This window comes from Notolepis coatsorum (genome assembly GCF_963971535.1).
Source record: "Notolepis coatsorum genome assembly, chromosome: 10".
In the NCBI taxonomy this organism is placed as follows: domain Eukaryota; kingdom Metazoa; phylum Chordata; class Actinopteri; order Aulopiformes; family Paralepididae; genus Notolepis; species Notolepis coatsorum.
In genome coordinates, this window is record NC_140174.1 from 6,327,134 (window position 1) to 6,352,394 (window position 25,261).

The 25,261-nt window shown below is 43.3% G+C and overlaps 1 protein-coding gene across 1 annotated transcript in view; it reads left to right on the plus strand.

The window, feature by feature from the left end:
- Positions 1-1,730: 1,730 nt before the first annotated feature.
- Positions 1,731-25,261, plus strand: part of trrap (transformation/transcription domain-associated protein) — a gene marked incomplete at its 5' end in the record, with an annotated part of 245,882 nt that continues 222,351 nt past the window's right edge. Inside the window, 13 exon segments of the mRNA XM_084322329.1 lie at positions 1,731-1,830; positions 3,109-3,158; positions 4,568-4,678; positions 4,781-4,885; positions 6,385-6,468; positions 7,129-7,185; positions 8,383-8,508; positions 10,809-10,886; positions 11,025-11,113; positions 12,942-13,038; positions 15,624-15,762; positions 17,158-17,236; positions 22,429-22,663. Coding sequence (XP_084178455.1) covers positions 1,731-1,830; positions 3,109-3,158; positions 4,568-4,678; positions 4,781-4,885; positions 6,385-6,468; positions 7,129-7,185; positions 8,383-8,508; positions 10,809-10,886; positions 11,025-11,113; positions 12,942-13,038; positions 15,624-15,762; positions 17,158-17,236; positions 22,429-22,663 — 1,350 coding nt within the window.

The following is a 25,261-nucleotide window of genomic DNA, read 5'->3' on the forward strand; positions in this document are numbered from 1 at the left end:
TTGGGGGCAAAGTAATACGTGAGAGAAAAGTAAATGTCCCACTGTGTTTTATGTGTATTTTCTGTTTTAAAACCAGAGTTCTGGGAGGGATGGATGCGCGGAGTGCTTTCTTTCTCTGGAGGAGGGTTAGCTCGTTAGCTTAGCTCGCTAGCGGAGACATTGGGGGGCAATGTTTGCACGCTTGCGTGATTTATTTGGCTTTATATCCTCTAGAGGTATTTATTAAGAACACGTCAGTTCAATAAACCCGACGCAGCCTGTTTTAGAGGCTTAAAAGTAGTAAATTTTATTATTATTGTGAAGCGTGCTCTCTGTACAAAATGAGCTAACGGCTGCCTTTGATGATGTCATCACCCTGCGCCTGCTGTAGAGGCACATTGATTGATTGACAACTTTGTTAACATATTGCAGAATGGGTACAGTACAGCTCAATACTTACAATTGTTAAGGGGATGCAGACCAGAGAAAGACTTTCGTCTTGTTTACATCAGGGTCCCCCATTTTCAATTCATCATAACATTTATGACATCATGACATTTATGGCATGTTCAGTTGGTTGTGTGTGTTCATTTGTATCCAAAACAGTAACCTTAACTGTGTAACCAAAATGATACACATTTAACTCTTCAGCTTAAATGGTACGTTCGGAATCTGGACACGAACGATAGCCCTATTACCTACTTGCTAATGCTGTTGTCGTTTAGGTAGAGTCCTTTCTCTCTCTGCACAACCCAACCCATGCTGTTCTAGTCTAGATACCCGCTCATGCTAGTTAACCACAAAACCAGTGTAAAGTAAATGCGGCCATATTCCAGTATGTACAAGGCAAGCCCTGCAATAAATGCTGGAACCTACTCCCCAAGTAGGTTACAGGCTTGCAGCGTTTATTTCACGATAGACGGCATTAAGTAGGAAATAATATTTAAATGTGGGTGTGTTGCAAGATATTAACATTTTAAAAACCGCCTTCAAAGTATCGGTACAATGCAACATGTACGTATAGAGCACACACAGGTATTGAGTTTTTAAAATGAAGTGAATGTTTCACTTTCTAACATCTCTAGACCTATACACACAATCTTGCCACGACTTGTTAAAACATATACATGTTACTTATAGTACAACATATTTAGTCCATAGAATGAGATGGTCCCGTTTTTTGGGTTATGTGGCTGTTTACAGCAGGGGTGATGTGATGAGAGCGATTTGCTTTAGTCCGGATCAAGGTACGTCTGCCTGAGAGCGTGCGTGTGTGTGTGTGAGTGAGTGAGTGAGTTGTGGATGATGATGTACCTTGTAATCAATCTGGACACTGTAAGTAAAACTGATAAGATCTGAGAAGCCCCCCTGCTGAGAAACTCATATTATGCCCGCCCCACGGGTCCAGAATGGACCTATCTCAAACCCTGCCCTCTTTTCTTGATCCTCCAATCACAACTGTCACATGACAGTTGTGATTGGAGGATAAAGAAAAGAGGGCAGGGTTTGAGATGGGTAGAAACCTCCCCATGAGGTTGTTGTAACTATGCTACACCAAACTAGGCCCATCGTTTCAAATTAAAAGCGCCAACAACGGTCCCGATTCTGTTGTCAGACAGACGGAGACGATAATGGTTCCCCTTTTCTCCCACACTGTATTGTTTGTAGATGATCTTCTTCTTGTGAGACTGGTGCAGACTGCTGTCTGCCCCCCCCGCCCGATCGCAGTCCTGGCTCTCCCGGCGGGCACCATGGCCTTTGTGCCGGCGCCCAGTCCCACGGTGGTGGACCAGACCACGCTGATGAAGAAGTACTTGCAGTTTGTGGCGGCACTCACGGACGCCAACACGCGTAAGTTCATAAAGAATACAGTCCCGGCCGTGATGTATGCATTATTATGTTATGATATATATTGAGTAGATTAAGGCTTATTATAACACACAGACAGACTTTCCACAGTTTATATGTTTCGATATTCCCACTATGATGTCACACTTGTCTCAATAATGTTCCAGCTTTAGATAATTTCTTGCCTGTTTTGAACATGCAAACCTATATGCCATTCATTGGTGCAAATATGGGTGTGTTGACTTGCAACTAGTGCTGTCAGGCGATTAAAAAAATTCATCTAATTAATTACATGATTTGTAATGAATTAATCTTAATCGCATTTTAATCGCATAACCATTTTATGCCTGATATTCTATATTCTATAATCATATTTCAAATTGCATGTGTCCGGATGACATAATTCAGTACTGTATCTACAAAACCTTCTGTTTAATCATCTTCCATCTATTAATTTGCTTAGATTTTTCAGGTCTGGTGACCAATTTGAGCATGGTGTTATTCACAGCCAAAGATAAACTGACACTGGGAATACATTCCCTGAGGTCCATAGATGTCCCTAGAATCAGATACCAAGAACATGCAAATGGACCATATTAAAAAAAAAACGTCTGTAAATGTGTATTCTACATATATATATATATATTTTGTAATTAATTTTGAGTTAATTTTCATAACGCGATAATTTGCTGTGTAATTAATTAATCGAATTAACGCGATAAACTGACAGCCCTAGTTGCAACATATTAAAATTTTAAAAAGTGCCATCAAAGTATCGGTACAAATAATGCAACATGTACGTATAGAGTGGCCACACGTGTGCACGCACAGGTATTGAGTTTTTAAAAAGTCATCCACACGCACACACGTAATACATATCACTTTTTAACATCTAGACCTATACACACAATCTTGCCACGACTTGTTAAAACATAATGTTACTTATAGTACAACATATTTACCGGTAGTCCATAGAATGATGGTCCAGTTTTTTGGGTTATGTGGCTGTTTACAGCAGGGGCGATGTGATGAGAGCGATATGCTTTAGTCTGGATCAAGGTACGTCTGCCTGAGAGCGTGTTTGTGTGTGTGTGTGTGTGAGTGAGTTGTGGATGATGATGTACCTTGTAATCAATCTGGACGCTGTAAGTAAAACTGATAAGATCTGAGAAGCCCCCCTGCTGAGAAACGCACACGAGCACCGTGACAACGAGGACTGTGTCACTAGCAGCTGTGATTAATGGCCCGTACTATATACTCTTTTGTCCTTCAACAACCCAGCCGATGAGACCAAACTGAAGATGATGCAGGAGGTCAGCGAGAACTTTGAGGTGAGTTTTTTGTTTGGTGATGAATAGTTGTCCGTCCAGCCGTGACGAGGAATCGTTAGTCGTTGATCTCCTCTGCTTGATTGTGACGGGTCTGCAAAAGGGTTTGATGGATCACACACGGCAATGTTCTCGGTCAGTAAGGATACCTGCCAGGCTTGTTCTTCTTCTAAGGTGACATAAATAAGGAGTAAGGCTATGTGTCCACTAATAGCCTTTTTTTCGAGGCGGACCGCTTAGAAAAAAGAAGAAAAAAAAGCTCTGAGCGTTTTTCTGAATGCAACTGAGGCTCGCGCCAGCCGCGGCTCCGCCCCTTCCTCGATGAGTTACATTGATGAGCGCGCGTTCCTTTCCAAAAACGTTTAACTAGTTTCAACTTTATGAGCTGAGAGCGCTCCGACCAAAAACGCTGCCGCCGAGAGCTCATAAAACGCGAGGGAAGAGGAGCGCGCCTGACGCTTCTCCAGCATATAAATGAATGACCGAAAGGAGCTGACAACTCATAAAACGTCCGCTGTGGACACATAGCCTAAGGGGTGTATATGTATTTATAATGTGCTAATATTTAGGATATATTTACCAGTGCATATTGTAGTTCGGACTAAACTTTATATATCTCATCCACTATAGCAGTTCTTTTGAGTTAATAATATTCTTCTGCTTTATACACGTTATTATTAGTGCTGTCAGGAGATTAAAAAAAATTTATCTAATTAATTACAGGATTTGTAATTAATTAATTAATCTAATTAATCGCATAACTATTTTAGGCCTGATATTCTATATTCTATAATCATATTTCAAATTGCATGTGTCCGGATGGCAGAATTCAGTACTGTATCTACAAAACCTTCTGTTTAATCATCTTCCCTTTATTCATTTGCTTAGATTTTTCAGGTCTGGTAAATTTTAGCATGGTGTTATTCAGTCGAAGATAAAAACATTTTTTACTTGATATTCTCATTTAGTTCATTACAATTTACTCAAGCCTGGTAACAGACACCGTATTTCTGACACTGGGAATAAATTCCCTGAGATCCATAGATGTCTCTAGAATCAGATAGCAAATGGACCATTAAAAAAAAAAAGTCTGTAAATGTTTATTCTACGTTCTTATGGAATGAATGAGATTTAAAAATATATATATATTTTATTGTTTTTTTTTAATTAATTTTGCCTTAATTTTAATAACGCGATAATTTGTTGTGTAATTTAATCTAATTAACGCGATAAACTGACAGCCCTAGTTATTATATGTTTTTATGTTATGAATACATGCGGCAACCCACTAGGAAAAAATGCCTTGTACACGATGCAAATGTATTTGTTGATTTCAAGCGTGTCTTATTCTGATACAATAATGTCAGGTTCACTCTGATGTTTAATTGTCTGTTGATGATGGTCTGTTTCAGAACGTGACATCATCGCCCCAATACTCAACCTTCTTGGAACACATCATCCCTCGCTTCCTTACCTTCCTCCAGGACGGAGAGGTGCAGTTCCTGCAGGAGAAACCCACACAGGTAAGACGTTATCTGACTCCCATTTGTTTAAAAAAAAGAAACTGTAAATAATTTATTTTTGACTTGATTTTTTCTTTTTTTCTTTTTCTTCTTTTTTTGCAGCAACTGAGGAAGCTGGTGCTGGAGATCATCCACCGCATACCGACCAACGAGCACCTCCGACCGCACACCAAGAACGTCCTGTCTGTCATGTTCCGCTTCCTGGAGGTACAGAGACCCTTCTCTTCCAAACGCCACAGGAAGTCTGAGATATGTTGCTGTGTCACAGTTGATGACGGCTTGCTTTCCCATTATAACAACGAGGGGTCCCTAGGAAGACTCCTAATCAAACTAATAAAGATCTCCTTTTTTTTGGTTTATTAACCAACTGAAAAAGGTCAGGAAACCCCTGGCTTAGGGCTTGGCACACAAGTGAATAGTTTTAAGATTTAAATGGTTTAATGTTACATTCTCTTTTTGACGCTAACCAAACGTTGATACCTTTCATTATAAGCGTTGCACACAAACGCAACCATAGCAGGCATTAGCCTGCTGCGCAACAAGCTCAACATGAACTAATGCTTCAGGCTATCTGCAGGGTATTAAAAAGTATTACATTCATAATTCTCAATTTAAGACCTTAAAATGTCTAACTTCATTTGCACAGGTATTACATTTGGGGGGGGGGGGCAGCCCGGCTGTCGGGAGATGAACTTATATTAAATATATGAACTGTTTTTGTATGCAAGTCGTTGTTTTTTTGCGTGGGCTACCGGGAGCTTGGTGCATCTGGTGAGAGCTTGTATGGAGCGTGCAAACATTTAAATTAGTTAATTACAAGTTTCAAGTTTTGTTTTATTTGTCACATAAAGTACATGTACATTACAGTGAAATGCTTGGTTGTGTATGAGCCCCCCGAGGCTGTGCTTCATGCAGTAAAACGAATAAAGTCCAAATACTATACAAAGTATATCCTAAAGTGCAAAATGAGGTAGGGATGTAGTGCAAATATTTTTGTAATAAATGGATAAAAATATGGTGTAGTGTTAAGTGTTTAAACTTTAAAGTGTCTAAATTTCAGCTGCCAGTTAAGTGTAGCTATGTGTATGTTTTTTTTAAATTACATTTTTAGCTCTAAGTGGTATTAAAAAGTCTTAAATTCATTATGTTGAGGGCGGCCGGGTAGCGCAGCGGACTAAGCGCCTGTCTACCACCGCAGAGACACTGGTATCGAATCCGGCTGCCAGCGGTGCCTCCGGCTTGGTCTGTCGTCATACTGACACAATTGGCAGTGTTAGCGGGTGGGAAGCCGGTGGGTGGTAATCTGGTCGTTGTAAACAGCGACTCCTACAGGTCGGTCAGGGCGCCTGCTCAGCGAGGGAAGGAACTGGTAAGGTAGTGTGATCCTCCCACGCGTTACACTTCCCCAGTGAGAGTCCTCACTGTCGGGTGAAAAGAGGCTGCTGGCTGTCTCCTATGTATCGGAGGAAGCATCTGATAGACTTCAGGGCTCCCTAGACCGTCCAGTAGGGGGCACATGCGCGCAACGACCAGGAAGGGGAGGGGGGAATTGGCATAACGACTAAATTGGGATGGGAGAAAAATACAGAAAAACAGGAGCAGAAAAAGTGGATAAAAAAAATGCATTATGTTGAATCCTGCCGATACCCTGTGCTTGTTCTCTTGTTCCTCTTTCTCTGACGTCCTCGTCTTTTCTTCCCCCCCAGATTGAGAGTGAGGAGAACGTGCTGATCTGCCTTCGCATCATCATAGAGCTGCACAAGCAGTTCCGCCCCCAGATATCTCAAGAGGTGAGCATCTCACTTCGGTTCCGTCCTCATCCGGAGAGTTCTGTGCACTGCTGTACTTGCATACCGTAATTCCTCTAATAGTAACCGGGTCTCAAATACAAACCGGGTCTCTATTAATGGCCGGGTGCGCTCTTGAGCTAAGCAATTATAAACCGGCCTCCTAAGACAAGCCGGGTTACTAATATACTGAGCTGCATACTGAGCTAGTTACTTGATTTCACTTTGAAAACGTTGAAATGACCAGTGACCACCTGTAATTGCACTGTTTACTATTTCATACAGTACTTGGTTTCAATAAATGAACCCAGTACATTTTACTGGGTTCAAACTGACACAAAATGTTGATTTATTCATTATGATCCGTTTGAAAATTTGAAATATAGGCCTCCCTCTTATACAGGCCTCCTCCTAATACAAGCCTGGTACCCGCTACAGTTGAAACAAATACAAGCCGGGGTTACTATTAGAGGAATTACGGTATTATTTTATTGTGTATAAATATAGTTTCTATTTTAATTGTTAAATTAGTATCCATTCATGACGCGAGGATAGGGACTGTAGCCTCAGAGGCTCAACCGGGCTAAATAAAACGGTTGAATGATGTGTTTATTTTAATATTTTCTTTGCTTTCATTAATTAAATATTTTTTTGTATCCCCAGATTCATCACTTCCTGGACTTTGTGAAGCAGATCTACAAAGACCTCCCCAAAGTTGTAGTAAGTAAACCCTCAACAGTGTGTGTGTGTGTTGGGCTCTGATGAGTTTATCCTGCTGCTCTCACCACTGTCCTCAGAGGCCTAATTCTTGTTTGGGGACATTGCATCCTTGTGTTGTGTTAATTACAGCACCATGAATTTATGTAGATGTAGAAATGGCAATACCTTGTCTTATAGGGACTGCTACCTTTATCGTTTAATTTAGCTGTAATTAACACAACACAAGGGTTTGATGTCCGGTGGCCATATTCAAGCTCATTTACTCTCAATAACTGTCAAACTAATAAATGAATGTGTGCAAAAACGGTTTAGAGTTTTTCTTTGCATTTGAGATCATGTGCAAAATAAATCTGCATTTGTTTGTTTTTTGGTGGTGAAATGCCCCTTTTAACACTGAGTGCCACGCCCCTTCCGGGAAGTGACCCCTTCCGTGCCGTCCATTAACCCCATGTAAACGTAGTTGTTGTTTGTAGAGCTAAACCTATATTTTATAGTATAGCTATGGGTCTAATAACGCTGTCGAGTCTCATTGAGTTGCTTCTGGTCAACGTGCAAAAAACAGATTCCTTTTTCATCCGTTTCATTTCCGTTTTATCCCGTTTTTAATATGAATATAGTTTGGTTGCTTCTGAGCAATTCCAGGGAAAAGACACGAGTTTTGACAGGTATTGAGTTTTGAAAATGAAGTCATCCATACATTTCACTTTCTAACATCTAGACCTATACACACAATCTTGCCACGACTTGTTAAAACATATACATGTTACTTATAGTACAACATATTTAGTCCATAGAATGCTGGTCCAGTTTTTTGGATTATGTGGCTGTTTACAGCAGGGGAGATGTGATGAGAGCGATTTGCTTTAGTCTGGATCAAGGTACGTCTGCCTGAGAGCGTGTTTGTGTGTGTGTGTGTGTGTGTGAGTGTGTGTGAGTTGTGGATGATGATGTACCTTGTAATCAATCTGGACGCTGTAAGTAAAACTGATAAGATCTGAGAAGCCCCCCTGCTGAGAAACGTTAGCAGCTGTGATTAATACTATATAAAAAAAGAAATATTAATCAGTCAGAACCTTCAAGTTCATAATGACTAGACGCCCATTATCTTTCTCTGTTGTTGTTTTTCTCCCTCTCCTCTCTTCCACCTGCCTTTTCAATCGTTCTCTCATCGTTCAAACCCCCCCCCCCCCCTGGCAGGCCCGGTACTTCGAGAACCCTCAGGTGATCGCGGACAACACGGTCCCCTCCCCGGAGATGGTGGGCATGATCACCTCTGTGCTGGTGAAGACGGCCCCGGAGAGGGAGGACAGCGAAACACGAACGGTAAGCCCACCCCACCGGCAGGTCGGTAACGGTATCCTCCGTGCGACCCGGTAGTAGGGCTGAGCCCAAACGTTCGAACCATCGTTTGTTACGTTGGCATTTTAATTTTAAATCAACATTTTAATTTTTAATTTTTAATAAAAAAATCTTTAAATTGAATTTTTAAAAAATATATATTTTTTCTATTAATTCTGTTTAAACCAATGGGGTTTTTCTTCACAGTTAAAATAAACTGATTAGTTATATTCATTAAAGAAAGTTTATTTAATTGATTTAGTTGGCTGGGGCTTCTCCCTGGGCTGGGGCTGGCAAGTTGATAAAAAAAGGCACATTTTATCGGATTAATCACTTTATTCAAATTGAGGATTTAGTTTGAGGATAGTAAAAAAAAAAAAATTATTTTATTTTTTTCATTTTTTTTAAATAAAAACGAAGATTCGAACGTTCGTTCGAAAAACCCTGATGAAGTCCGAATCACAAAAACAGGGTTCGGGGACAGCCTTACCCGGTAGCATCGTCATCACATTCCCTCTCTTTGTTGCAGTACTGCCCGCGTCCACCGGATGGTAGTAGTGCACCACGGTAGAGCACATAACAAATCCACCCGGCTTAAACTGAAAATATGTTCCTTTTTATTTTTATATATAAAAGACCCGGAGTGATCCACCTGGGTTGAGGGTGTTGGCTCCTCCCACATTAGCGCACCAGTCACGTGGCTCTGTACCCCCCCCCCCCATTATAGGAACCTGCCCAAGATATCACCATTCACAATATGAATGAATGAATGAAAAAGTAAATTTTTGAACATGTATTCTTCATATTCCTCCAAACAAATCATGGTATCTAGCTCCGTCAAACAGAACAATCATAAGCTTATAGATCCCTACCCCCTTACATTTACATTGGTTCTTCCATTAATTTGACTAGTTATAACATAATTTAGTATAATACAATATAGAATATACTTTTACTTATAGTACGAAAAGAAAAAAACTTGATTCACATGACAGCAGTGAATACAGTACAGAACACAATATAGCATTACTTTGTTTATCCTCATTACTCATTTCTGTATTTCTCTAATGACATTAGTAATGTGTATTTTTTAAGCTGCCTTTTATTTTTTTTGCTTTTAAGCTGCTTTTATGACTGGACAATAGTGTCCAGTCATTCAGTCATTTCCAAACCAGGTTCCTTGCAGTTGTTTTTCCTCTCCTGGATACAGCGACGCCTCAGCGCCCTCCTCTTGATTGGCCACCGGTTACCAGGGTTTCAGCCCTCGGCTGTCGGTGTGTGACGGGGCTTTTTGGGGGCCGTGAGGCCAGTGAGCGTGTGGAGCAGAGGGAGCCCGCCAGGCAGTGACTGGGTCTTAGTCCGCTAACGAGCTACGGGTGTCGCGCACACAGTGCTGTAACGTTTAGAATTTTTAACACCTTTTTTGAAGTACAGTTGTTGGGACAATATTCTACCCGTTTTGTTTCACCTTGCTGTATTCTGGATTGAGTCAATTTGTGGACGGATGTAGAGAGACTCACATTATGCTTAAATAATAATACACTTTATTTGTATAGCACCTTTCATACAAGTGTTTGCAGCCCAAAGTGCAAATTGGCATAATTATAGACTGGGCATAAAATGTGCATGGCATTAAATTAAATCCTCTCGAATCTTTTTAAAATGGATTTCTCTTATTAAAAAAATAAAAGAATTTAAATAATTTTGACAACCAGAAAAGTGCACTTTCGCCTTTCCACACAGAGTCCTAACATTAAAATCTATAAAAGACTATTAGCAGGTTTCTGACAAATAATAAAAGCAATGCATGAAGTGCAGACATAAAATTATCCCGGTCGGCTAACGCGACTCTGGTTTCTGTTGTGCTCATTGTGTCGGTTGTAGGGGTGTAACGATGCGACCTCAACGATTAATTTCGATTACCATTATTCAGGCAATGATTCAATGCATCATGAAATCTCTTCATTTGACCACGATTCGATACATTTTCAGTTAATTCCCCAAACTTTTTTGAATACACAAATGTGGCTGGGGGAACTGATTCACTCGGCATGAATGGACTATAGGTCAAAAAAATAAATAAAAAAAACATAAAACAAAAAACAAACAAAATGTATTTCGATTAATTTCGATTATAATCGATTTTAACATTTTCAAATCGATGCAGTTGAATCGTCACATTAGAATTGATGCATTTAGATTAATCGATCCATCGCTACACACCCCCTAGTCGGTTGTGCTCATTGCGTCTGTTGTCGTGCTCATTGTGCCTCTCTCTCCTCCAGCACACCATCATCCCGCGGGGCTCCCTGTCCCTCAAGGTGCTGGCAGAGCTGCCCATCATCGTGGTGCTCATGTACCAGGTCAGTCGAGACTCTCTAGTATCATCCAGTAACGTTCTCACCCCCGCCGTATACATTTTAGAATCGCTACTAGTACGATAATCTGCTTTGAGACGTTAAGGTTTCCTTCTCCCTCCCTCTGCTCTGCTCCCCCCTCAGCTGTACAAACTCAACATTCACAACGTGGTGTCGGAGTTCGTCCCGCTCATCATGAACACCATCATGCTCCAGGTGTCTCCGCAGGCCAGGTATGTCGTACTCACTGTGTGCGTGTGTGTGGCTTAGTGGGAGCCGGGTTAAGCATTCAGAACAGGGGAGAGAAACCGAGTTAATTTAGTGTTAAAAGTGCTGCGGCAGTCTGGCAGGTATCAGGAAAGTTTCCTCCTACAAGTCATCCATATAGAATGACCACCCCTCCCTCCCCCCCTCCCTCCTCTCTCTTTGTACACCCTTGTAATTCCAACCTCTATAATTGCTGTGTAAGCACAAGAATACAAAATCATAAATTGCTTTGTCGGGGACTAAATGTTACCAGCAGTTCTCTCTTTATTATTAAAGGTCACATATTTATTATTTTTGCTAAAGTTTAATATAGGTCTCTGAGGTCCCCAAGACAAGTTTATTTGGCTGAAAATACGACTCGGATGATGGATTCTAGCCTCTACTGTATGTCCCTCCTCTGCTTCGCTCCTGTTCTCGACGGGCTGTTTTCTGTGTCTGGAGCTTTAAGCGAGCCACGTTTCCCCCCACGCTGCACACCGGGCCGCCTATATTCGAATACCAACCGTTTTGTGCGTTTTGCCAATCTGATTGGCCACTGACGTTTCTGGTCATGTGACATGTGCACCAATCGTGTGACGGCAAGTTATTTCGCTGGTTAAGCTTAGAGTTAGAGTTTGTCTTTAGAGCAGGGCGATAGACCACCAGCCCTGATTCCAAACTCTAACCTTAACCAACTTCGAAAGAGTCGCCTAAGTTTAACCAGTGATAAACTAGGCGTTAGGTAGTTTGCAGGCTGTTCGAGGCGGAAATGGGCAAAGACACAGCTCGTCACGCGATTGGGCGCACACATGACCAGAAACGTCAGTGGCCAATCGGATTAGCAAAACGCACAAAACGGTTGGTATTCGAATAGACGCCACCGGGACTATGGGGCTTCCGGCTCTCACGGTTCAGATCAAACTGTCCAACTAGGAGTTGCCGGTCAAATATGAATTATCAAGATCTTATTTCCCGGCAGAATGTTGTCGGACACACATTTTAGAGGATCGTTTAGGTGGAAAAAGGAGTGTTTATGAGCGCGCAGACATCTTGAAAAACTGAGTCCAGGACCGCCCTCTCCAGTTGACGTCTAAAGGCACAGTTTCTGAATCCGGGCTGTGTGCAGAATGTGACTGGGTTGTCTTATTTCACAGTTTGTGTTAGCAGGACCAACGGAGACACACATGACGTATATACAACACAAGCACTGAAAAAGTTAGTTTTTTCCATATGTGACCTTTAATGTCTGACTATATTGTTTATATGCCTCATGCCTGTGTGCGATTGCGCGTGTCTCTCTGTTTTGAGTGGGGAGTAGTGTGATTGTCTCTTGACATACCTCACTTTCAGCTTAAAACTTTGGAAATGAGCTTTAGGGGAGGCGGTTTAAGGGGAATTGATTTCCCGCAGCGAGTTTGTTGATTTTTGTCGCTCTGTTCTCTTCTACCTGCCGAGTTAAAATCCATTCCAGGAAGTAAAATCTTTCCACAGTTGGTCCTAGTGGGAGCCGGGAGGGTTGAAACGGAGAGGCGCGTTAAGCATTCAGAACAGGGGAGAAACGGAGTTAATTTAGTGTTAAAAGTGCTGCGGCAGTCTGGCAGGTATCAGGAAAGTTTCCTCCTACAAGTCATCCATATAGAATTGACCCCCCCCCCCCCCCCCCCCCTCCTCCCTCCCTCCCCTCTTTGTACACCCTTGTAATTCCAACCTCCATAATTGCTCTGTAACCACAGGAATACAAAATCATAAATTGCTTTGGTGCGCACTAAATGTTTTCTCATAAACTTTTTTTGAACCCTCTCTTCTCCACTTCAGGCAACACAAGCTTTACAACAAGGAGCTGTATGCTGACTTCATCGCTGCCCAGATCAAGACCCTTTCCTTCCTGGCCTACATCATCCGGATTTACCAGGTACAGTGTAACCACCTCACCTGCCACCGCAGAGACCCACCCGGTAGGTAGCTGTACTTCCAGCTTGGCCAGACGTTTTCCGACAGTATTTGTGGGTGGGAAGCCGGTGAGGGTATTGGTCCCGGTCGTCGCATTAGTGACTCCTTCTGGTCGCTCAGCAGGGAGGGGGATCTGGGGGGGAGGTGTCGGGAACCTCCAGGTGCGTTATGCTCTCCTATAATAATAATAATAGATTTTATTTGTAATGCGCTTTACAATTGCGGGGCAAATCTCAAAGCGCTACAGTTAAACGAACATAAGAACTAGCAAGAAGAAAGAATGAAAATATGCAAGACTAAACATAGAATAACATAGAATAGATAAAACTGATAAAAGAAATTGGTAAAATAACATAAAATCTGTGGAGCAAAAAATTTGATAAAAAGTCAACAGAAGGCTCTACTAAAAAGGTGAGTTTTGAGGCCTTTCCTGAAAGCATCCACAGTCTGTGGTGCTCTCAGGTGGTCAGGGAGAGCGTTCCACAGACTGGGGGCGGAAGAGCAAAAAGCCCGATCTCCCATAGTGCAGAGATTGGTCCTTGGGCGCTGGAGGAGGTTTGCGTGAACGGAGATGTCGAGAGGAGGAGTGAGGGGTGATGAGTTCTTTGAGGTATAGGGGGGCGGTTCCTATAGCCCTTTCACACCGGCAGGGCTCTGTGCCGGTTCCCCAACCTAATTTTGAACCGGCCGGCGTGTTCAGACTGAACATTTATTGGTTGGGAACCTGAAAAGTTGGTTCTCGGCTGGAACCAAAAAAGTGTTGGTTTTTCCTTGCCAACCGTGACATCATCAGTGGGCGTGTCGTATTCTAGGCTGTGAAGACAAGCGAGTCACGCCCCCCCCCCCCCCCCCCCGGTGATGACTGAGGACGGTGGAACTTTGCGGTTACCGCTTAAACTGGTGTGTGAACGTGGGCTGGTTCGCCGGAAAGCAACCAAGGTTCTGAGACTCCATAACCAGAACCGCGTCTGTCTGAAAGCGCTCCCAGTGAACCTCCTCCTCGCTGTCGGGTGAAGAGGAGCGGCTGGCGACAGAGGATGGCACAACGGCCAGGACCGTGACACGCAGGGAATAATTGGCATGACCAGAAAAAGCTAAAACAACAACAACAACAACAACAACAACAACAACAACTGCAAATGGAGGTGAACGTGGGTCCAAGCTGTTCCCCGGCAGCAACACAGTTCTACTGAAACTGAGTGTTATAATGATCCTGAGTGCCAGAGTGAGGATAAATGTACTCTCTTTTGGGGGGAAAGGACACGGTGTTAAAGATAATATGTCACGTTGAAAGGCCCGTGAAGGTGTCATGCCTGTGAGCTGCCACAAGGGGCAGAGTGGCTAACCCTGACGTACTTACTGACTGAGTGAGTTTGTGATAATGGTTTTCTATCAGATGCTTTGATTTAAAAAAATGGAAAAAATGGATTTATAGTATGTGTGTATATGTATTTAATTTTTAGTCGGTCATCGCACACAATACAATATGCACACAATATCATTTGAGACTGTCTTTGATTTTGGATGTGACTAAAGAGGTACAAGCTGAAGCACAATGCTTATAGACGCCTGTCCTATATTCGTATCAAATTAAGCCTCTAAAACAAAAATAACAAAATAAAAGGTATTCACATTTGTAACCCTCAGAAATAGCTTTACAACCTTTTTTTTTATTTTCAAATTTCTTTTTTAATCAAAAGCTAATGACTTATTCTTAAATGTGTATCAGCATTGTTCCACAAGTTAACCCCAGCCATTGAAATGCATCTCCTTTGAATCCCTTTCTTCTTTCTCTGAACAGTACATTTACAAACGTCTCGAATCGCATTTGCTCTCCTGTAGTTTATAATGAACCAAAATCATTAAAATGTCACAACATGGGGCTTTTTTTATAAACAGTGGATTTGTGTGGTCATAGTAATCAGTCTTACTAATGCTACGAATGGCCCGCATTTGACTATTGGATTTACAGACTTAACACGCGTGTGTGTGTATCTGAACATGTGTGTATCTGTCTGACCGTGTGTGTGTGTGTGTATCTGAACATGTGTGTATCTGTCTGACCATGTCTGTGTGTGTATCTGAACATGTGTGTATCTGTCTGACCATGTCTGTGTGTGTATCTGAACATGTGTGTGTATCTGAACGTGTGTGTATCTGACCATGTCTGTGTGTATCTGAACTAGGGATAGGCGTGATTAATCGATTACTCGTCGTAGCTATGAGAGAAATCGATCTTAAATTATTAATAATTTTTATGAAATTCTGATTTGAATATTCTTTTTTTTACATATTTGTTTCACATGTATGTGTAAGATTATAACAGTTTGTTGGTTTCCTTAAACATATACGTGAATGAACAAAATGTACGGTAAGTAAAAAAGAAAATAATTATTTAAAAAAATATTTGATCCCCCCCCCCCCCTTTCGAGTAATACACGATCACTCGAGTATAGCATGCGATCAATCGATCTGGATTCTTCTTAAAAAATGCCCATCCCTAATCTGAACATGTGTGTATCTGACCCATGTCTGTGCCCCCATCAGGACCTGGTAGGGAAGTACTCCCAGCAGATGGTGAAGGGCATGCTCCAGCTGCTGTCCAACTGCCCCTCGGAGACTGCCCACCTCCGCAAGGAGCTGCTCATCGCCGCCAAGCACATCCTCACCACCGACCTGCGCAGCCGTACGTACCACACGCCTCGCCCTCCGTGCACACGCATTCTAAACACCGTCTTTATCACCACACATCCTCACCACCACCACCGACCTGCGCAGCCCAAAGTACCACACGCCTCCGTTCATGCACACGCATTCTAAACACTTTGTCTTTATCACCAAATAAATACTTACATTAGATTAAACATGTACAGAGGTTGAACTTGTTTTCAAGGACGGTTGAGGAGAACAAGACGCGAAATGCATGCACCCAGATGCACACACACACACGCACGCACACACACACACACACAGACACACGCACACACACGCACCTACCAACTTCGGGACTCCAGACAAACTTTTTCCACTAGGAGCACCGGTGTTACCTGCTGAGAATCTTTGTAGAACCAGCATAAACATTTTGTACCGCCACTTATATTGACATTCAGAAGCACAACATATACATATTTATTTTCAATTTCATTACCCCACCCGTCTTTAACCTCTTAAGCCCGAGCGGTCCGGTACTGGACCGCAAATTACATCACGCCATAAATCCATCTCTACAGAATGTATGAATTCATGTTTTTTGTAGCCAAGAGTAAAGAGCCTAACTCTGTCAAAACAGCAGTCAACGTGTATCATTTCAGCAATATGTTTGTTTTACCGATGGTTTAAGTGTTAAAAGTGAAATATGACGGTGCTCTTTCACTTTTTATTATATATTCTCTTTAAATTGACTGACGGTGCTCTTTCACTTTTTATTATATATTCTCTTTAAATTGACTGACTGTGCTCTTTCACTTTTTATTATATATTCTCTTTAAATTGACTGACGGTGCTCTTTCACTTTATTATATATTCTCTTTAAATTGACTGACGGTGCTCTTTCACTTTATTATATATTCTCTTTAAATTGACTGACTGTGCTCTTTCACTTTATTATATATTCTCTTTAAATTGACTGACGATGCTCTTTCACTTTATTATATATTCTCTTTAAATTGACTGACGGTGCTCTTTCACTTTATTATATATTCTCTTTAAATTGACTGACGGTGCTCTTTCACTTTATTATATATTCTCTTTAAATTGACTGACTGTGCTCTTTCACTTTATTATATATTCTTTAAATTGACTGACGGTCAACGCAGTCAAATACAAATCTATTGGAGCTCTGTCATTATGGCGCCAAGATTAAAGATTTAAATAATCTTCTCGTGTGTATTTCTGCGACGGTCCCTTAGCCTCCAGAAGTAGGTTTTAGCACCACAGCCGCGGGAGGAACCAGTCCCTCCGCGTTCCACGTTCCCTAATGTCATCGTGCTTTGACGGAGGCTCCGTTATTCAACTATGTGGTTTTATTTGACGGTAGTCGTCTTCTGACCGAGCTTCACGTCTCCTTCTGTCTGTTCCGCAGAGTTCATCCCTTGCATGGACAAACTGTTCGACGAGTCCATACTGATCGGATCCGGCTACACCGCTCGGGAAACTCTGAGGTGAGTGCACGTGTCGAGTGCACGTGTGTTGTCTTGTGTTGTGTGTTCAGCTCACCGGTGTCGGTAGCCCCTCCCCCTCGGTCAATTGATTTATTTGTCTGAGGAAAAAGCAACTGTTGTTGTGATTGGAGGATCAAGGAGAGAAGGCGGGTCCAGGTGTGCTTGGCTGTCAGCGCTGTTGAAGCTCTGGGGCTCTGCACAGTGTTGTCCGTCAACCTGTCATATCCACCCTGGCCTCTAGAGGGCAGACTGCTGTTTTAACTACCACATGTCAGAGGAGCTGCTGGGATCAGGTGAAACAGGTTGAGATGATCTTCATCTCCTACAATGAGAGAGAGAGCGAGACATTGGACTTCCTGTCTAACATTTTCAAAATAAAGCTCCTCAAGTCAACACGACGCTGAGATAATTTGTTTTGTAAACAAAAACATATAAAAGAGAATAGTGTAGAGATGTATTTTTTAAGGCTTAACTGTGTAAGTAGGCCAATCCAGCTTTGACGGCACTAAGACGGCAAATGTGACCATCTTCAAATCTCTCCAAGAAACGCAAATCATTTATTCATTCATTCATGCCACAGAAAGACAATAGACATCTACAGAAAAAGACTTGAAATGCATAACTGTGTCCGTCTTTCTGCCGTCGCCTCGCTGAAGCTTCGCCGCTTCCGCCACACATGTAATCAGGAAGCACTCAGTCGTAAAGCACAACAACTCTATGGAGCATGAAATATGCATGAAGTGCGCAGGACGGACTCCTCCCTCCACGGCACTAACACTGACGTCTGGTGCCCCCGGGAACATCTGAAATGGAATATCGTAGCGTCCTTCCTAATGACGATGCATTTTTATCGACTGTTTGAACAGCACAGCCAGTCCATTTTCAATCAGATTAATCTTTTTTAATCTACGGTACTTTTTCTCCCCATTTTTCTGTGATTTTCTCCCATCCCAATTTCCTCTCGTGCCAATTCTCCCTGTCCTGTCCTGATCGTTGCTCGCATGTGCCCCCCACTGGCCGGTCGTAGGGAGGATAGAAGCCCATTACGTGTCTCCTCCGATACATGTGGAGGCAGCCAGTCACTTCTTTTCACCTGCCAGCGCGGACTCTCATTGGCGAGGTGTAACGTGTGGGAGGCTCACACTGCCCCCGCCATTTTCCTGTCTTTGCTGTGCAGGCGTCCCCCAACTGACCTGTAGGAGTCGCTGTTTACAACGACCAGACTACCACCCTTCGACTTCCCTCCCGCTGACTCTGCCAATTCAGTCAGTATGCCGGCCGGCCCAAGCCGGAGGCAACGCTGACAGCCGGATTCGAGACCGGTGTCTGTTGCGTTGGTGACGAGCGCAATGTCCGCTGCGCCACCCAGCCCCCCGCATTTTCAATAAAATTCATAAAAAGGATAAAACATTTCGATTTTAAGTGGTGGAGTCTTCTCTCTCTGCCTCTCTCTCTCTCTCTCTCTCTCTCTCTCTTTCATGAGTAGTTCCAGTAACAACTCAACTCTACTCTTTGGACATCTTCCAAACTCTTCTCCTTGTTCTTTCTCTCTCCCCACCCCCCCCCTCTCTCTCTTGCTCCCTCTCGCTCTCCCTCTCTCATGATTGAGTTCCAGTAACAACCCAACTTTGTTCTTCTTCCAAACTTCTCCTTGTTAATGTTCTCTTCTTTATTTCTTCTCTCTCGCTCTCATCTTCAGTTGTTTTCGAGCTCTCATCTCTCTCTCTCATCTTTTCTCTGCAGCGCTTTTTTATCTTTTTAGCTGCTTCTGTGTAAAAACATCAGTTCCAAGAATGCATTACACAATACTAGGAATTTGTTTTTGGTGCAACAATAAACATAGAGAGAAAGTAAAAGTAGAATTGTAAACAAGCACTGCAAGTCAAACAAGTACTACAGTCAAAACATATAAATATTTACAGAAGGAAAAAAAAATTCAATATCTTTTTAAGTGAAAAAGCTGTACAGTTTGTGCAGGAATATCCAAGATATTGATCAGTGAGTGAACGGTGGGAGGCTTGTTGTTGACTAGGTCCGCTGCAGACTACCAAGAAACCGTTCTCGTGTCGTGAGATTTTGGTCCCGATGGACCGCAGCCTCCCGCCAGAGCGGGGAGTGATTTCAACCGGTCTGCGTCCGGGGTGGGAGGGGTCACGAGCCACAATCTCACCTGCAACGCGCGCGGGTCCCGGGGAGATGACAGATTGCAGCCAATCACCTTCTCAGCAGAACAAACGATAAACGCTGCGGCCCCGCGCCTTGTCCTTGACGGTGGCCACAGCGTACCAGATGGTGATGGAGGAGGTGATGGCGGTGTAGAGTTACACCATCGCCGTCTCTGGCAGGTTGACCCTCCTCAGCCACCGCAGTACCTAGTGATGCACCGATGTGAAAATTGTGGCCGATACCGATAACCGATATTAATATTGCTGTTCTGGCCGATACCGATATTTACCGATGTCGATATCTCTGTATAAAAAAACACTTTTTTATGATAATCAAAGAAAGAGCTATTTTCCAAAACGTTATTTTTTTTTATTTTCTTTTATATACTTTTGTAACTTATTTTCAGAAATGACATATTTTGAAACTATTTAAAGGGGAACTATTTTACTATTTCTTTCACTATTTGGGCACTTTTACACAATTCCTGTGAGTCTATGGAACACCTCTGTAATATATATATATATTTTTTATTCATTGTTTTGTATTTCTAATCAAGTCCTCAAAAACAGCATTTTTCTACCTCAAGATCTCGAGCCGTTTTGAGCCTGGGCTCAATGTATCGGCTCGGCCGATATATCGTGCATCACTAGCAGTACCACTTCCCCACGTTTCCAACGCTATGTCAAAGTGCTGGTACTTTTAAAACATCATAGTCTAACCGAGCTTACATCAAGGTTTTCTTCCACTTGTTTGTACTCCAGTCCAAGGTTTCTAACCACCTTTTATTTCTTCAATCATTTAAAGGTGCTGTAAGGGTGTTGTGCTGTCTTCTTGTTCAAATATGTCTCAAATAGCTCTACATTCCGACAGCCATCACTGATATAGTATATAGAGCAGCGTTTCCGTTAGCCGGTAATTACCGGTATTTGACCGGCAAAATCTGTTGAAGTCCGACATATTTAATCTCTCCGGTCATAATGTCCGGTGAAAATAATTCCCTCTAAACACAATTAGATTATTTGAATTGTATTAAAATAGGCTAAAATTAAATAGCCTATGCGATGAACGAAACAATCATTACGTTTGTCGTTGCTTCACCAAGCAGCCGGTCTAATAATGACAACCTGTTGTCAGCGCGAGCTGGCTGCTGATATATTTGCGAGAAGCATGGCTTGGCAGGGTGCAGTACTCCAATTCAGCCATTGGCAATTCAGCTGTTGGGTGGGGGCGCTGCTGACACCGCTGCTCTGCTCTGCCTGCTCCATGCTTCACGTAAATATATCAGCAGCCAGCTCGCGCTGACAACAGGTTGTCATTATTAGACCGGCTGCTTGGTGAAGCAACGACAAATGTAATGATTGTTTCGTTCATCGCATAGGCTATTTAATTTGAGCCTATTTTAATACAATTCAAATAATCAAATTGTGCTTAGAGGGAATTATTTTCACCGGACATTATGAGCAGCAGCACCAAGTCGTTGGGAGGTGGAGATATACATCACGGCGCAAACCCACGATAATGTTGCCGTCTCTCTCTGCCAAATTTCTCAGTTCTTCGCTTGATATAATTAATACAAATGTCCAATATAACGGAATTCGTTAGCTCATAAAAATGTGATTATAACAGACTGCTGTTTATTAAGGTCAGGGCAGACTGCCCACCGACACCTCAAGTCGGCAGCAGCACGAAGTCTCGAGGTACTTATTTTATTTGGAATATATTAATGACTGTATATACACAAAAGTAGCCTAGTTTTAAGTTAAAATATTATAAATGCCTTGATGATGTCATTCTTTATATAGGCCTATCAATTGTTTTTAAGCTCAATAAACTCTGACCGGAATTTATCCCATTTGTCCGGTAGATTGAAATCTACCGGACACTCAGACCTGCAAAAAAAAATTCTAACGGAAACCCTGATATAGAGTATCTCGTCCGTAACATGGGTCTCCCAGTCCCTCCGCTCTGCAGTAAACTAGTGCAGTAAGCAAATCTGGCTTGGCAAGATTTCTTGAAATAACTAAATATCTAGGGTTCTCTCCAGAAAGATTATTTTCTCGAGAGAACCCTAGATATTTGGTAGTTATTTCAAGAAATCTTGCCAAGCCAGATTTGCTTACTGCACTAGTACATTATTTTATACTACATATTTGCTTATATCTTATTTTTGTCTGACCATTTTTGTACTGTGGAGTTTTCTCTCCTGATTGGATAAAGTGGGAACGGGATACCAGAAAATCTGTTCACTGCAGAGCGGAGGGACTGAAAATACCCACGTCACTGACCAGACACTATTACCTTTGCTGATGCCTTTCTCTCATGACTCAGACCTATTAACATAACGAGGGACACAGCACTTAGGCACGTTGAAAAGACGAGAGCCTCGGCCAACGCAGGAAGCTCGGCCCCCGGCAACAGTTGATTGGAAGGTCTATACGTCACGTCTTAACGCCCGAATATCAGTGATGGCTGTCGGAACGTAGAGCTATTATTTTAACATGCACAACACTTATTTTAACAAAAAAAATAAAAATACCACTTGCACTACATTTAGCTGACACTTTTATATCCAAGTCAGGTACATCTCGCATCTCTGGCAGCTAAGAGTCGGTGGCATAATGGCATTGTTTGTGAAATAGTGTCAAGCTTGAGTGTTACACTCTGATTACATAGTAGTATAGACATATTGGCATGATAAGTAGTATAAGTATAGTTGTAGGGTACATACTAGTAAAAAGACGGAAGGTTATTACAATTATTTTTTTAATTCAGATATTGTTTGAAGATTTTTATTTATTTTTTTCCTCCGGCTGGAATATTTCCGGGTTCCAGCTGTCCTGACTGGTGGGGAGTTCGTTCCACTATCGTGCAGCGAGCACTTCTCTTTGACGACCCCCCCTAGGACCTCTGATAGGAGGAGTGGGTCTGAGGCGGCCAGAAGATGCAGAGCGTAGGGTGACGGGTGTGTGTGTAGTTTAAGAGACCTTTAACCTTTAACCTCTTCCCCCCCGCCTCTCGTCCTCCAGGCCGCTGGCCTACAGCACACTGGCCGACCTGGTGCACCACGTGCGTCAGAACCTGCCGCTGACCGACCTGTCGCTGGCCGTGCAGCTCTTCGCCAAGAACATCGACGACGAGTCGCTCCCCAGCAGCATCCAGACCATGTCCTGCAAGCTGCTGCTCAACCTGGTGGACTGCATCCGCTCCAAGTCGGAGCAGGAGAACGGCAACGGGAGGGACATCCTGATGAGGATGCTGGAGGTAGGGGGGGGGGGGGGGGGGGGGGACACATCCTGGTGAGGATGCTGGAGGTAGGGGGGGGGGAGCGGGAGGGTCATCCTGGTGAGGATGCTGTAGGTAGGGGGGGGGGGGGGGGGGGCATCCTGATGCTGGAGGTAGGGGGGGGCAGAGCGGGAGGGTCATCCTGGGGAGGATGCTGTAGGTAGGGGGGGGGGGGGGGGGCATCCTGATGCTGGAGGTAGGGGGGGGCAGAGCGGGAGGGTCATCCTGGGGAGGATGCTGGAGGTAGGGGGGGGCGCGGAGCGGGAGGGTCATCCTGATGAGGATGCTGGAGGTAGGGGGGGGGGGGGGGGGGGGGCGCGGAAGGGAGGGTCATCCTGGGGAGGATGCTGGAGGTAGGGGGGGCAGAGTGGGAGGGACATCCTGATGCGGATGCTGGAGGTAGGGGGGTCATCCTGGGGAGGGGGGGGCGGAGCGGGAGGGTCATCCTGGGGAGGATGCTGGAGGTAGGGGGGGGGGCAGAGCGGGAGGGTCATCCTGGGGAGGATGCTGGAGGTAGGGGGGGGGGGCAGAGCGGGAGGGACATCCTGGGGAGGATGCTGGAGGTAGGGGGGGGGGGAGCGGGAGGGTCATCCTGGGGAGGATGCTGGAGGTAGGGGGGGGGGGGGAGCGGGAGGGACATCCTGGGGAGGATGCTGGAGGTAGGGGGGGGGGGAGCGGGAGGGTCATCCTGCGGAGGATGCTGGAGGTAGGGGGGGGTGCGGAGCGGGAGGGTCATCCTGATGAGGATGCTGGAGGTAGGGGGGGGTGCGGAGCGGGAGGGTCATCCTGGTGAGGATGCTGGAGGTAGGGGGGGGGCAGAGCGGGAGGGTCATCCTGGTGAGGATGCTGGAGGTAGGGGGGGCGGAGCGGGAGTGACATCCTGGGGAGGATGCTGGAGGTAGGGGGGGGGGGGGCGGAGCGGGAGGGACATCCTGATGAGGATGCTGGAGGTAGGGGGCGCGCGGAGCGGGAGTGCCCCAACCTTCTTAGTCGATCAAGTTGGTTAATGGTCTGTTGGATTACATTCAGATTCGACCACACAGCACAAGTACAGCACAACGGAAGGAAGTTTGGCATCCAACCAGAGTGCAAATGTAACGGTAAAGTGCAATGGTAATAATATACAATGTACAGGAGATTAAACTGGATATAAAAAAATATAAAAATCGGTACTATTTAGTATAGTGTTAATCTGAGTTCTAGTGTTGTTATTTTAGAATTTTGTTGGTGTTTTATATTTCATTGTTGAAATGATAAGTCATTACTGTGAGAAGTGATGAACGCGTCTCATCTCAAGCACATCATGATTTTTTTTAATTAAAAAGACTAATGGATTAGTCGTCCAATTTCTTTTTGGCTATTAGTCGTCAACTATGAATTTCTTTAGTTGGGAAAGGTAGGATCTGTAATGTCCTCAAACGGCTCTAGGCAAATTATCCCTGCTTGGTATCATACTTTTAACATGATTTATTATTATTAGTGCTGTCAATAGATTAAAATTTTTTAACTAATTAATCTCACAATTTTCTGTAATTAATCTAGATAAAAATAGCATTTTTCGACTTAAGACCGAAGCTTGTAACAGATATTTACTTGAGTAAAATCATGGAGTTAATGTAAAATCAACATAAAGAAAGTATATTTAGATTCAAATACTATTTTAATAGTATTTTAATTAAGCATTACATCACACGCAGGAGTGGTTTGTGACCAATAAACCATGCCTAGGGGTGGTCGTTAGGCCCGAGGCGCAGCCGAGGGTCGTTAGACCCCCCTAGGCATGGTTTATTGGTCACAAATCACGACTGCACGTGGTGTAAAGCTTTTATACAACTGCCAGATTCATCCAACCTTATTTCTATACAATAAACACACATTAATCGAAGATTTATTGAAAAAACCATCCGCCAGAAAAAGTAGTTCCCACAACTACAAAAAAGACAAGTTGCCTCCATGTGGAAGCAGCTTGAAGTGCATCCAACCAAACTAACACATCCAACTGTGTATTATTGGAATGATTGAGAGAAGTTGCCTCGTGTGGAAGCAGCTTGAAGTGCATCCAACCAACTAACACATCCAACTGTGTATTATTGGAATGATTGATTGAAAATTTTATTACCAGATGCAGAATGGGTACAATACAGTACGGCTCAATACACACAATTGTTAAGGGAATGCAGACCTACTTTCCATAGAACTTCATTCTTAGATGCTTCTATATAAAGTAGGTAAAACAAATTAAAAGGTTTTCTTTGCCCTATAGGAAAAAAAAAGTTTTCTTCGCCCTATTTTTTTATTTATTTCTTTTAGCCTAAACTTAACCAGTTGGAAACCAGGGGTACAGTAATAAAATTAGCAATCAACCAATCAATCAATTCAATAGACCATGCTCACTTAAAACAGCGCTGCTTCTCTCTCTGACTCCCCCGCTGTTGCAGACAGGAGTGTGTGTGTGTGCGTGTGTGTGTGTGTGTGTGTGTGTTTGTGGGTACGCCAGCGTCGGACAGTGTGAGAGTGAACGCTGCAGTCAGTGGGAAGGAAGTAGAAATTTAAATCAATCAATTAATCTATCAATCA